Below are 14,648 nucleotides of genomic sequence, written 5' to 3'. Positions count from 1 at the left end.
TTAGTGGCAGAACCAGAACCTGAACCCTCACCCACCAGTATTAGATTGGGGCTTTGTCCAGGCACTGTAACATCCCTTGCTAGGAATCAAAGAGGACAGGACATTTTCTGCTGAATTCACACTTTATGTGGCAAGGAGACTGCAGACGGGGAGAAAGGCCCCTGGACGGCCACCTGTCGCCCAGCTAAAGTACTACCAAGCCCTAAATACTCCACAACAAAATTTTTATCAGACGACCTGCAATTTATTTTCAGTTCTCCATGATCTTTCAAAAGCACATACTTCCTTTACCCTGTGGTTTCATTCTATCTTTTTTTATGTTCTACATTTTTCTAAGTCCTTTATTAGCTCGTTCTATTTTAATTCTAAAATTTTGCAGAAGCCATGGGAGAAACACATTAGGTGGGAATGGCTGTGTTAGCAGAGCTGTTAAAAATCACTCCAAATGTGAGGATATTAAATAGCCTGGACTCTCAGGGACATCAGGTGGCAATTCAACACGGATGCACTGCTGGTGCCCGGCTCTCAGAAGAGAATCTCTAACCAAAAGTGTGTGAATAATAGGCAAGGGCTGCTCTCGTGACCTTTGCCCAGCAGTCGCCAGTACCCTTTACAGGAAATAGAAGGGTATGAAAATGAGTTATAACTGTGTGCATTTTTAAAACATCTAGCGACTTGTAAACACTATATGGAAATAGTTTAGATCTAATTTCCTTATTCCCACCATTCTCAAAATGTCTACTTTCTAAGTGAATTATACAATCTGGATTATTTTCCTAAATGAAAAAAGAAAGAAAGAAAGAATTGATAGAATCTGAGGAATGGATGCATAAGGCAAAAATCCAATTCCAAAGATGGTGACTGATCAGATCAACTTTTTTCACAGTACAATGCATGGTAAAGCTATTCCAAGAAAATGTCAGCTCATGCGTTCACATAGTGAAAAAACTGTGCACAAAATGAGATGACAATCTTTTCTAAATATGATTCCCCAAAGTAGCTGACTACGTCAGTGCATGGGTTCTGAATCCAGAGTTCTGGGTTGCAATCCTGACTCCACATGGCAGTCTAACTGTGGGCAACTCACTTCTCTGTGCCTTGGTTTCCTCATGTATAAAATGTGCTTACTTCACAGTGGTTATGGGGAATAAATGAATCAGTATTCTTGAAGTCCTTACACAACGCCTGGCACACAGCATACTCACTGACCACTGGCATTCTCTACGTTAGGGCGAATAGTATTATTGTCTGTGAATATGAGGGTGGCTTAGGCAATAAATCATTAGGCATCTTTCTGCACTACAGTACAGGGATCTAACATCTTTTTGTAAAGAGGATTTCTTCAAAATTTTGGTATCACTGGATGGAAGAGATGGGAAAAAGTGTGTCAGCTCTTTCTGTGCAAGGAGAGGGTTACTGCTCCTAACACACAAACATGAATGGAGGGGCTAAAGCCACGGCAGATGCTTGGAGATTCAATTCTGGACACCAGGCTTTGATGGAGGATGTGCTCAGGGCTGGGCTTTCTGTCTTTCTTTTTATCAAGTGCAAGATGCTAGCACTCAACAAGTATTTGTGGGGTGAATGAACGAAGAGATGAGTAAGACATAGAATTGCTTTGGGTGTTTGTAACCCAGTGGAGTTCTATAAGGTTAGGGTACCTCACTGGACTCTACATATATATGGTGGTATCTTTACTGTCATTATGAATAAGCTGCTGGGTTTTTCTTTACATATTTTAGGTAAAGGTATCTGGTAACACTGTTGTGAATATACAAAATGAATGGCATATATTTCCTATGATGATTTTTTCTTTTCCATCTTACTCTATATAGCCCTTGTGTGTGTGTTACAAATGCTTTGAGAATAGCAATCCTTTTAGAGAAGGACTTATGCCAGTAGCAGATTGTCAAGCTTGCTTATTGAAATTTTAGAAGATTCTGTGGTTTCGGGGGCTCAGTCCAAAATTTCCAGGTGTTGAAAAATAGTTTTTAATACCTTTTAAAAGTGGGGCTCTTAACCTAAATACACACCCACCTACACTCAGCTTCTATACACATTTCTACATTCATCACTGCCTTCTGAGTTGTATCCAGAAAATTTCACAAGACACTCAGATAGTGCTGAAAAATTTAAAAGGGAACAGCCCAAACAGGCAATCCTCACAAGTTTCTATTTACACAAAGTAGCAAAACAAATTCCTGAAACTTGTGAGCACTTAAAAAATTTCTCGGTTGTGCCAAAGTTGACAGAAGTATAAGATGAGGCTCTGTTCAAGAAAAGAGGAACAAATTTTATGTTCCCAAAAAATACTCTCCTGACCCATAGGTACAGATTAATAGTTTTGGTTCAATTTTAGACAGGAGCACTTTAAACAGAAAAGTCAACTTGTGGCTCAAGCCAGGAATCAGAATTAAAGAAAAAGACAAGACTAAGTAGTAAACAGGAAATAAAGAGGTTGAATTCATTAGGAGAGCTCAGGTCTTAGAATTGAACATAATTTGCAAGTTTTCTGCATCTTATTTTATTGGAGTTTGCCCATTCCTAACAACTATAAGCACAAATAAAAAGAAACTTGGTTAATTGTTTTTAATATCTAAAACAGAAACTCTTGGCTCCTGTTCATACAACTAGGGATGTCCTTTGTGAACAGTCTTCGTATAGCTTATCATGAGCTAAGTGTTAAAAAACAGTCTGCAGAGTTCAAAGGACATATATTCCGTTGTTGTTTTAGGCATATGTTTCAAGCATACATTTTTAATACTGTTTAAGACTTTTGGTTAAAACCTCTATAGGAAAGGATATGAAGAACTGACATTCCTAAACCAGACAGGAGTCCCTATGATGTCAGTTAAACACATCTCAGTATCAGAAAAGGACTTAGAAAAGAAAAAGGTATTAAAACTAAGTCAGAAAGTCCACTTCAAAACTCCACAGGAAATGGAGTAGACCATACCTTGAATAACTCAAACTCCTTCTTTGGCATCAATAGCTAATGACAAATGATGAACAAAAAATAAATATATAATATATACATTTCAGGCCAGGCAAAACATAAGCACAGCAAACAGAATTTTCATTGCCATCACTTCAAGTTACCAAGATATATAAATCATACACTAATTTATTTTAAACATTTGCTTGATTCCTGGATCCTAGTAAGACTAAAAGCAACTCTATAAGAGTGCAGGACCTCTGCTAGGCTTGATGCCATGAGACACCAGAACTGCTTAAGTGAATGGTCACGGAAGCAGTAGGACCACTATGCCAGGTTTGGACAGTCTGTATTTTGCTAAGGCTAGACATGGCATGAAAATTAATATTTTACCACATCTTCTATGTAGGTTCTACTCAAATTTATGAGATTTTTATGGGGTCAGTTGGGATCTTTTGCTCAAGTTTCTGCAAATTCAAAGAATTCTTCGCAGGCATGATAAAGAAGCACCGCAGATGCAGAGGCTATCCATGGGCTAGTCCCTCTGTTCTGTCTCTCCTGGCAGAATGGGCTCTAGAGAGCCTATCACAGGTCAAAAATCCCAAGAGGTAAAGAGCTAGTGAATGAATTCAGATGCTAGGGTGAATGAGAGAACCAGAATCACTGAAATCCTGAAAATGTGGCATGGGACTCAAAAATTATTCAATGATTGAAAAGATAGAGCCTGTCCTATCTGATCTATAACATAAGGACATGAAAATCTTAAAATCAAGAAAGGAGAAATATTATAGTCCAGCTGAATAAATACTCATTGTCAGTGTGAGGTGAGATGCATGTTCACAGTTGGTCAGCAGCAGAACATTTAAGAGGATGAGGACAGAGGCCAGTGAACGTGAGCTACTGGGCACTCCAGCCATCCTTGTCTCAGTGCCATCCACTGTCAGGAGGAAGCCACTGGACAGGAAGTCCATTGGCAAGAGAGAAGAATGGAAATATTACTTCTCCAAACATGAGAAATACAGTAGTTTGAAAAAAAATAGCATTCAGTTGCTTACTGGTAAACATTTTGAGCAATTTCCTAAAGAAGTAAATCAGAAAACATACGTGCAATTCTCCCCTATGTCCCTCACCACTGGCTCCCAATTACCATAGGAAAAAATTGTATAAATCATACACCTAATTAAGTCTCAAAATGATTACTACACATAAGGTATTTCAATCCTCTTTAAAAGTGATGAATTTGAAAATTTTTGAAGTTAAATTTTGCTAAAAGAAAAATCATAATTACCTGTAGGGTATGTGTGTACGGTGGATCAGCACGCCCTGATCCCGATTCAGGAGGTCTCACAACATCCAAAATGTTATTTGGCACAAATCCGGAGTCTCCACTGGCATTTCGGACTTTCCACCATTGCTTCCTGTCATCAAGGATCTGTCAGCATCAAGTAAATAAATGCATCATTTCTGTACCAGCCAATCTATGAAGGAAGTTCATTTTTATTCCTAGACCAAGAAACTTTTCTCACTTCTAATAAAATGACTCAACATCAACATATGGTAGGTTGAATAATTCCCAGGAATTATATTAAAAAGTACAGAACAGGTATTGTACCACTATTGTGAACGTACCCAAGGTTCTTACTACCTCTCAAGAATGTTAAACTATTTGCATCATTTGAAGTACTTATAGATGACTCCCTTGGAAAGGGCTATTGTCTCCATCCTTTGAATGCAAAGGAAAAGTATGAAAGCCATTTTTTTAACAAAAGCTTTTGTGATTATCACACATTATGTATTAAAGATGATGAACTCTTAGTTATAACCTAAGAAAGAGATTTGGGAATCGTGGTAGATTATTCCCAGGACCATTAGCTCACTCAGGGCTCAGTATATTTGTGTAAAGTTACTAGGATAGGAAGAAAATATTTTCTCTTATTAAGATATTTATGGTGTATCTATATAACTAGTCTTGGTCCCAAAGTAGATGAAGTCCAGAAGAAGGAAGAGGGCAAAGTTAGTCAAGAAACCTAACTTCTGTGCCACCTGCCAAGAAAAATAAACAAAATAAAAGAGATAAAGTAGCCACCCCTTCAAAGTAGATACAGGTATCTGTAATACACTGCCATCCTCGGTAAAATAAAATAACACTGAAGAATAATTTCTTGACTTCAGCATTTCTTTGAGGAAGGTATAGATATTTACCAAAAGAAGAACACAATAAATCCACTTTAAGTCTATAAAGAAGGTAAAACCTTACTACCTCTAAAATATCATCCTTTAGAACGGAGAGCTCACTGCTGTTCCTCGCCACAAAGTCGTACTTGGATTTGGCATATTTCTTGGGCTGTGTTTTGAGTGGATCATAATTTCTGTAAAAAGAAAGAGATTATTATTCTGCCAGCTCTTCCTAAAGGCTGAAAACACAGAAGAGTAAAACATTATGGTGAGCCAATTCCTACCAGAAAATATTCTGATGAATTATCTAGATAGTAGTGTAGTTTTACTGTATTTTATAGAATATGGGAACTAAAAGATACTCTGTAGTTCTGAATGAACAACTACAGCTAGGACAAAAATACATAATGCAAAATCACAAGGCTAGTTGGTACCAAGCTGAATCTATGAATTCTTTGACCATTAAACATACATACTGGATATTGCTTTGTTAATTAGCATCTTTACCATAAAAGAGCTGGGATAAAGATGAATGTTAGCATTTTTCATAAAATTGAAGGAGACTGAAAATAATTTCCACAGAGGTGATTTAAATTATATGTTGATTTCATTAATTCAAATAGTATCTTCAATTTGTTAACCAAATACATATTTAAAATTATGACTAACTTTCAATTTTTAGGAAATCTATGTCCAATTATCAAAATTGCATGAGAAAGTATGGATTACTTGCAGGATCAATAACACTTCCCAATTAATTAGTTAATTCATTATAAACTTATTTTACTAGCGAGGACAGGTTGACAAGTCCTATAACTGTTTAAAAAGACTTTCTTAAAAAAAAATACTTCATTTAGTCACTGAATGATGAATAGACTTAACTAAAAATTTCCTTACAGAATAGAATAAAACCTGATATGTCAACAATTACTAATAGTATTTTCTTCACTTCAATAAGTGGTAGCTTTAACTATTTTTTGTTAATTTTACTCCCTCATCTTTTCCTCCATTCATATTCCCACATTTCTTCACACATCTTTGCAAGAGAAAAAGCAGAAAGAGGTTAAAGATGTTTAGTGATCCTCCCCCTGTCAAGTGACCATTCTTTTCATGCCCACAAGGTCCCCTGAACACTGAGTCACAGCGGGGCTAGCAGGACATCTGCAGGTACAATGCAGCTTGTCACCACAGGTAACTTGCCACCTGTTAGACAGTAACTCAGAGGAGGAATAGGGACGAAAAAAAATGATCTCTAAGCTATGCCAACTTATGGGCTGCTTTTGTTATAAAAATAAGCAATTTTCCTTAATAACATAAGAAAAAGTAGAAAAAGTGACATTTTAGCCAAATAATTACATCTAATAATAATTTAAAACCTGTTCCATGGATTTCTCAAACCTATTTCTAGTTTTTATAAAGATTTCATTTGGGGGGATACAAGAGATTCAACTCCTCCAAACATGAAAAAAAAACAGTAATTTAAATTGTTGATCTCTCTCTTTCCTTATCTTCGTCTCTCCTATTACTGGAAAACCATCACTACTAATACAGAGAGTTGAGTGTTTTCTAACAAAATAACTTTTTGCTCTGAGTATCTGCATCAGAGAATTAAAAGGAAAAGTTTGCTGCAGTTCTCCCTGAAGTGTCGGCTACTCTGGGTGTCCCAGAGATGACTGTCTAGCATGAACTTATGAGGTGTTTTAGAATTTATAAATCCTTATGGTTTAGTTTCTTTCCCTCCATAGATTAAACCTGGATATGATATTGACCATACTTATCAATCTAGAAATCATACTTTCTGTAATTTTTCAGATGTACCAAAGTTTCTAAAGAGATCTAGAATGTATCAAAAGGTATGGCCTCTGTTTCTGATTTTGCAATGACAGAAAGGCACTTGATACAGAGCAGACATGGAGATGGCCATGATCTGAGACTTCCCTAAAACAGTGTTTTTGAATAACAGAAAACTGTAATTCTTCAAAGGTGAGGGCTCTAAATGCAACAGGTGGTTTACCTAGTGACATAATTTCTCTGAAGGGCGAATATATTTCATATGGTATTTACTGGATTCCTGGCATGTAATAAGAGTTTAAGGTTAATAATAATTATTGTAAAAACCAATTCCAAATTTTGTATATTTCCGATTAGACAGAACTTACAGATAGTTTCTGCAATAATGATGACTAATTTCCTTAGCAATGTAGATCAATGACCCAGGTATCTATCAACTATGCAGCTCCTTTTACAATAGCCTAGCTGAGAGATGGGATCCATAGGGCAACTAAGAAGATCTATATACTTGAATGTCCTGCATGGAATTGCCTTCATTAAAATCCATTTGAATTTTTTATTTATGATAGGTTAATAAAAGAAACATTGTGAAATTTATGACAGCATTCTCTTAATGAGGGGAAAGAATAAAGTATCTTTAAAAATAATGTCCCTTAAACACCCTATAAAAAGCTCTATGAGACAAATATTTTTAAGAACTTAATAGTAAGAAAAACATTGCTTATTCTAACGAATAGATACATTCATCTCTTCCTTTTCCTAAGGACACCGGATGATTACATTTCTTTTTTTCTGACAGCTAGGAACCTCAAAGACAAATCTGAAATTCAATCACAATGCCAACCTATACTTCAAAAATTTTAATTCTTATCCTTACTCTAGATTTCTTAATTTTGTACTTTATATTTAAAATTAACATTACTTCAATGGCATATAATTTATGTGCACTGTCTGAATCCATTTTGGAAGTAGATGGGGTACAGAGAAGTAACTAAATCAGTAGTCAAAAGTACAACCCCTGATATTTTATAAAGATCAAGGTGAACTTTTAAAAGACTTCGTGATAAGCTGCGCAAAATAAATGGCAGAGGTTTTTCCACCAGTAATACCGTACCTTATAGATTTGCAGGTAAAGAGCAAGGAGATAGTGATTCTGAAATGTTGGTTCACTATCACATGCCTATTCGGTCATTCAGTAAATCAATCAAATAAATCTACAAACACTTACTGAGTGGCCACAATGTGCTGGATGTGGTCTGAGGACAGAACATGGTCAAAGATTTCTACTATCACTAGGTACTCTATCTCTCAACACACTTGAGAAATGTCCTCAAGTGGTTTCCTAGCTACTTAGCCCTGAAAAACCTCCCAATTGACTGAAGTGACAGAATGAAAAGCAACAGTAAGAATTACTAAACTGACATAATGTCTATAATTTTGACACTCAACACAGAAGTAAAGGAAAAGGAAAATAGTAGGATGAGTAATAAGTTGGCCAAGAAGTTCAATGAAATTATTTTTAAATTTCAAAACTGATTTTCATGTATTATCTACTAAAAACTGAATCTATAATTAAAACATTTCATATGTTGGCATTTTCAAAATGTGTTATTCATTGCTGACTTTTCTTTGCACTCAATATGTTACTGGTACCCTTAGAGTAATACCTGTACATTTCTCACACCTGTTACTTAAGTATTACTTAATAATATTGAGTATTACTTAACCTCTGTTATCATTCCTGACAAAAACCAAAAATTTTAAATCCCACCTTCTTTAGTTCTATTAAGGGAAGCATACACTGAATAGAAATAAACAGCATGCAACCCTCATGGTAAGAGAGGCTTTGAGGTAGGAAAGGACGCGAACAAGTTCTCGGCCCCACTGCCTCTGAATGCTCATTCTCCTACAACCTTGTCACCAATATTCCACCTCCTTTTCTTCTCTTTTGTATATGGTTTGGCTACAATGCAAACCTCACTTGCAGTGGCTGGAAAAAGAAGCGAACCTACTCCAGTTCCTCTATTTTTCCCCATTTCAATTCTCCATCTGTGCCTATATTGAATTTTTTTAAGAGTGAAAAATGGGAAAATAAATGAAATGTAAAACTAGAGAATGAAAATCAAATATAGTAAGATGAAATGGCAGGAATGGAAAATAAGGCATTTAGCTTGCATTTAGTTTAAATTAAATATTTCTACCTAAAAAATGGTTTGGTTTTGCTGGGGGAGAGAAAGATGGAAATTGTTCCATTTAAAAGTTATAGAACTGGGAAGATCCTTAGAAACCAGGTAGTACAGGCTAACAGAGAGTCTGCAAACAATTCTCTCAACTTAATTCACAGATTTTGTCAGAAGCATCTTTTAAGACAAGGGAAAGTCATTCAAAGGCATTTGAACTAAATTAGAATCACAGCCTGTAGCGTCTGTTCATCAGAGCCCAGTCTATAAAGGAGCAAGTGAACTTTACCAAACAAATAATAGATGGAAAGTTTCAAGAATTAGTGAACAGCACAGACACTGGTAACTCTATGTGTACCAAATCAGAGACAGTTTTCCATGGCTCTCTAAATAGTGCCCATGAAGTTACCTATCTACATGGCGATCAGGAGTTGGTTTAAAAGGGGCGGCGGCTTCCCCTGGGTCCATAGAAGGCCCTCTTGTGTAAATGCTGTTGAAGCCATACCCATCAGCCGGAGGATACTCTGATACACTCGACTGCTGAAACACAAAGGAGGAGAGATTAAAGAGTCACAAATACTGTTTAAACTGGCACTGATGTCAGCCAACAAGAACGCTCCACTGCGTTGTGATGTTTCATTTTCAAGTGATTGACTAACATGTTAATAAATTATGAAATGGGGGTGATATACACCTTTGTCAAAGTCTTATTTATAATAAGAAAAGTAGTTTGTGCAAAGGCTAAATCTTATTTCTGGAAATAATCAGTGTAAAAGCAATAAAATTCTTCAGGAATTTCAGTAAAAGTTGATTCTGGTATTAGGCTGATTTTAACAGCCTGTATAAAATAAATTGGCTTAAAACAACAATAAAACATTTAACCCTTGCTCTTCATGTTCAAGAAATAGACATTTACTACTCTAGCAAAGTAAATATTGAGAGATGAAAATCATCTGTGTTCTGTGCATTTAAATTATATCACCCTCTCATTTTTCCTCAGTTTTTAAATGTAGAGACACTATTTTTTATTTTAAAAAATGGCAACACTATTATCAGATTTACTGTTAAAGGAAATACAGATAGGCAAAAACACATTGATCTTGACAGTCAATAGTCTAGGATAAGACAATGCTGGAGTCATTTCTTTTTGACGTTAAACGACTCAGACATGATCCTACCGATGGCTATCAAGAGGGAGAGCTGAGGCATATGGGTCCCATGGAGCACCAAGACCTTAAAGCTATGGCGGAGAGACAAGAAACAAACAAAAAAGCACTCTCTTAAAGATTCTGTACTCTTTCCTTATGTAAAATGAAATATGGGGGATGCAGAATAGACCCTGAAGCATCGAATTCCTAGTCTGTGTTCAATTGTTTATGGACCTACTCTGAGTTAAATTTTTGAAATTGGGAATGTTTTAGAAAAGTATTGGACACATATTTACTCTGTTTAATTCTAATGACAAAGTTGGCAGGAGTAGGGCTGAGTTTATCTACAGAGTAAGTGAGGTTTCTCCGGTGCACCAGTGTCGATGTCAAAATACCCCATTATATTACTCCTCTGGAAAATACATCACTAGAATACACTGCACTTAAGACACAAAGACAAATAAACAGTTGCACCACTTAAATACCTTAGCTTAACCCATTGATAAAATGAAAAGAGAACTTGCACAGTGGGAGAAAATATTTGCAAATCATATGTCTGATAAGGAATACCAAAAAATAGAAAGAACTCATAAAACTCATCAGCAAAAAAAAAAACCTTAAACAATCTGATTTACAAATGGGCAGAGGAACTTAATAGACATTTTTCCAAGCAACAGGTACATGAAAAGATCCTCAACATCACTAATCATTAGGGAATGCAAATCAAAACCACAATGAGGTATCACCTCACACCTGTTAGGATGGCTCATATCAAAAAAACAAGATAACAAATACTGGTGATGATATGGGAAAAACGGAGCCCTATGCACTCTTGGCAGGAATGTAAATTGGTGCAGCCACTATAGAAAGCAGTATGCACGTTCCTGAAAAAACTAAAAATAGAAGTAATATACAATTTAGTGGTTCCACTACTGAAATGAAATTAGGGTCTTCAAGAGATACTTGCACCCCCATGTTCACTGCAGTATTATTCACAATAGCCAAGACATATAAAGAACCTAAATGCCCATAAACAGATGAATGGATAAAGAACATGTGTGTGTGTGTGTCGGCAGGTGGGGGGATGGGGGTCGGGTATATAATGGAATATTATTCAGCCATGAGAGAGAATGAAATCCTGTCATTTTCAATGACATGGATGGATCTTCAGGGTATTATGCTATGTGAAATAAGCCAGACAGAGGAAGATAAATACTGCATGGTATCACTTATATGTGGAATTAAAAAAAAAAAGTCAAACTCAGAAACAGAGAATAGAAAAGTGGTTGCCAAGAGCTGGGAGAAATGACAGGTTGTTGTAAAAGGGTACAAATGTTCAGCTAGTAAATGAAAAAGGTTTGAGGATCTAATTCAGCAGTTGATAACACTGATTTTATAACTGAAATTTGTATAATTTAAATTTGCTACAACAGTGTAACTCAAATATTCTCACGCACAAAAAAGATAAATATGTATGTTGATGGATACGTCAATGTGTTAATTAACTACACAGGGGAATCTTTTCAAATCACCAGATGTACACTTCAAATATCTTACAATTTTCTTTGTCAAGTATACTTCAATAAAACTGAAGTAAAAAATAAAATAAAAATTAAATGGCTTAATTAATTCAGTTTATTATTTCCCTAGGAGAGAGTAAAGGTACCAGAAGATTAAGCAATTTTTTACTAAAGGCTGTTACAGGGTGGGCTGGGGGGGTGGTATAAGCAACTGTTAGAATCACCCACACCTTTTGCCTAGTTCTGAACATAACACAGCCAGGCCAGCCAGGATGAGGTCACTGGGTCCAGAGAGAGTGACTGGGGATATTGGAAGGGAGGAGAGATAGGATGACAAATGATTCACTGGGATGACTGCACACAACCTTGTTGATGGCTGCTGGTTCACAGGAAGTAAAATAGGTTGAGTATTGCCACCCTTACTTGTCACTCCATGTCACCTATGCCTTTAGATTCTAAACAAAAAACCACCAGATCCTGAATCATCCAACTCTTGTCCTGAGTGTATTTATTTTAGGAGCAATAAAGTATAACAAAAATCTCTCCTCTGGGCATGACTGCATTTTTTATGCATTTTAAATCATCATTCCTAGGCCTCTTTTCCAACAAAATCTTAAGACGTAAAATCCCCTAGAACTGCTAGCAGATGCTTTTCATTTCATTTTTTTAAATCTCTGAATAAGTACTTAAACCAGAAGATGGAAAATAGTTTACAACAGGAAAATGATAACTCATTACAAGGGAGGGATTCTCGTAATTCTTTTAAAATTAATTATTCAGTGAGAGTAGACAAACTTTTATGCTGCAATTCCACAACACATTACTCCCTCTTTAGAAGCACAAATTGCAAAAGAACTTACAAAAGTGAATTTCTGAGGCATACATTATTAAGTGGATATATTTTCTTATTTAAAATATGAAAACTGTAAGTTAGCAATTCCTATGATTTGGAAATAGCTGTAACTATAGCAACAGCAAGTGTGTCATAATTTCATGTTTGATCACACTTTTTTTCCTCTAGAAAAGTTACTCTCTATGAGGAAACAAAATTCACAGTAAAGAGGCCCAAACTACAAAATACACATAGAGATGTATGTTTGCCAACCATTGCCCAGAGCTGTGAGGTCATCTTCATAAGCAGTTATTAGAGGGAAAGGAAGTTACAGAATCTGCCTCTACATTACATTAGAAAATATTATTTTCAAATAAGTATGTTTGCTTCATTTTTGAAGTTTCAGAATTCAACTAATCTTCTATAATGTTCTGGTTATCATCCAAGAGAATGATTTTAAGAAATTCAATTTATATAAATGCTTCTCCTTAAAGGTGAGAATTTACTCTGGTTTGCTACTCCTTTATATCATGCTTGCCCAAAATAAATACCCGCAGTAGTCTGAGAAAATCAATCTAAGGAATTAAATAAACTGAACAGGACTTCAAGGGATCTAGACATCACTGCCTGTTTCTTCTTCAGACTAGACCTCATCCATCAAATTCCTTGAGTTCTGATTGTCCTATTTGGTCTGGTTCAGCCTTAAGCGATGTTTAATTTTCTTCTTGAGAGAACAAGAAGAGTCACAGAAAAATCTTTTCATGAAATGTGACAAGATAACATACCCCATTTCAGTCCCTCAATTTGCTCTCCAAATAGATTATACTCTAAAGCTTACTAAATATCTCCTCAGGGTGTAATAGTGTTATACATGATGATCTGAGCCTGGGGCCTGGAGAACAGGAGAAACTTTGGCCTTCTAGCCAGGCTGATAGGACTCCTGGGACTCAGAAGGGAAGGAAGGGAGGAGGGAGGGGGGGAAAGATGGGAACAAGAAAGGGACGGTGGGAGGACAAGAACTGAAAGCAAGCAAGCAAGAAACGGGACATTCAGGAAAGACCTGCTTGGGACAGGCTTAGAGGACTTGGGCTCAGGGAACTGTCCTGGGGTCTGATGGTGGGAGGAAAACAGAAAGAATAAGCACAGGTCAGCAGGGCAATTCCCTGACAAGGAGAGAAAGTCCGCCTGGGGAAGGATCTCCAGGCCTCAGGGGGCGCTGGCTGGCGGGGTAGGGGTGGTGGCTGGCAGGCTCTAAGGAATATGGGCTGTGGGTGGGCTTCACAGGGTGACAGCAACTGTGCGGCAATGATAAAAAGGTGAGAGGTAACTCTGGGCAATTCTAGAACAATCTTCAGATAAATAAAATGAGAACTCAAAATCACAATTACAGGAAAACAATGCACAGATTACTTCACCTGCTACAAAAGGTGATGTTAAAAAACTTTACCTCTGTGGATAATCTTTTTGGTTCTTGTTTGCGCTGATTTTCTGCATTTGCCACAGATTCCACCAGCTGATAAATCTCTTGTTCCACTGGGGGTCCCATGAAGTTCAGCATTGGGGGCTCCCAACCATTGCGGAAACGTGGAACATATGGTGGAATAAACTGCTCTTTTGGCCACTCTGTTCTGTACAAGGCCATTAAGACATAAAATTAAGAAATGCATCCATGCTCAAAATTGTCCTCGGTAAGGCTGGCCACACATACACAAAAACAATAAACAAGAACAACACATACCTAATCTACCCTCCCTCCACTCAAAAAGGCAAAGTAAACATATTTATACTGCATCAGTATTTAATACCGATAAAACAAAGGGGAGATTGAATTCTGCCTTATGATCTGTTTTCACTATATTGCCTCAGTTCTCCATTAATTCAACTTCTTAACATAGAATACGTTTCTGAAAATTTGGGAAGGAAGCAGGAAGCTAGAAGTGTGGGTAAGTATTTAGAACATAAACTTCTCTAGTATCTAAAGAAATTTCAGATTCTCATCTTTCCCTTCTGTCTCCTCCCATCATTATAAAAACTCCTGATAGTAGATATATCTCTCAAAAGAGAAGC

General features: G+C 36.6%; 1 protein-coding gene across 7 annotated transcripts in view; it reads right to left on the bottom strand.

The window, feature by feature from the left end:
- EPS8 (EGFR pathway substrate 8, signaling adaptor) overlaps positions 1-14,648 on the bottom strand; it is a 173,467-nt gene that overhangs the window by 14,953 nt on the left and 143,866 nt on the right. For 6 of the 7 annotated variants that reach the window (XM_073223223.1, XM_037023071.2, XM_037023074.2 and 3 more), the window contains 4 exons: positions 14,029-14,209; positions 9,491-9,621; positions 5,196-5,304; positions 4,224-4,367 (listed from right to left, as the gene is read on the bottom strand). In XM_073223223.1, the coding sequence (XP_073079324.1) occupies positions 4,224-4,367; positions 5,196-5,304; positions 9,491-9,621; positions 14,029-14,209 (565 nt within the window). The remainder of the gene's footprint in view (positions 1-4,223; positions 4,368-5,195; positions 5,305-9,490; positions 9,622-14,028; positions 14,210-14,648) is intronic. The other variant, XM_037023069.2, reaches the window with a different exon arrangement.

This window comes from Manis javanica, chromosome 15, assembly GCF_040802235.1.
Source record: "Manis javanica isolate MJ-LG chromosome 15, MJ_LKY, whole genome shotgun sequence".
In the NCBI taxonomy this organism is placed as follows: Eukaryota; Metazoa; Chordata; class Mammalia; order Pholidota; family Manidae; genus Manis; species Manis javanica.
The sequence above is the reverse complement of the archived record's forward strand: the minus strand, read 5'-3'. Positions and strand labels throughout refer to the sequence as shown.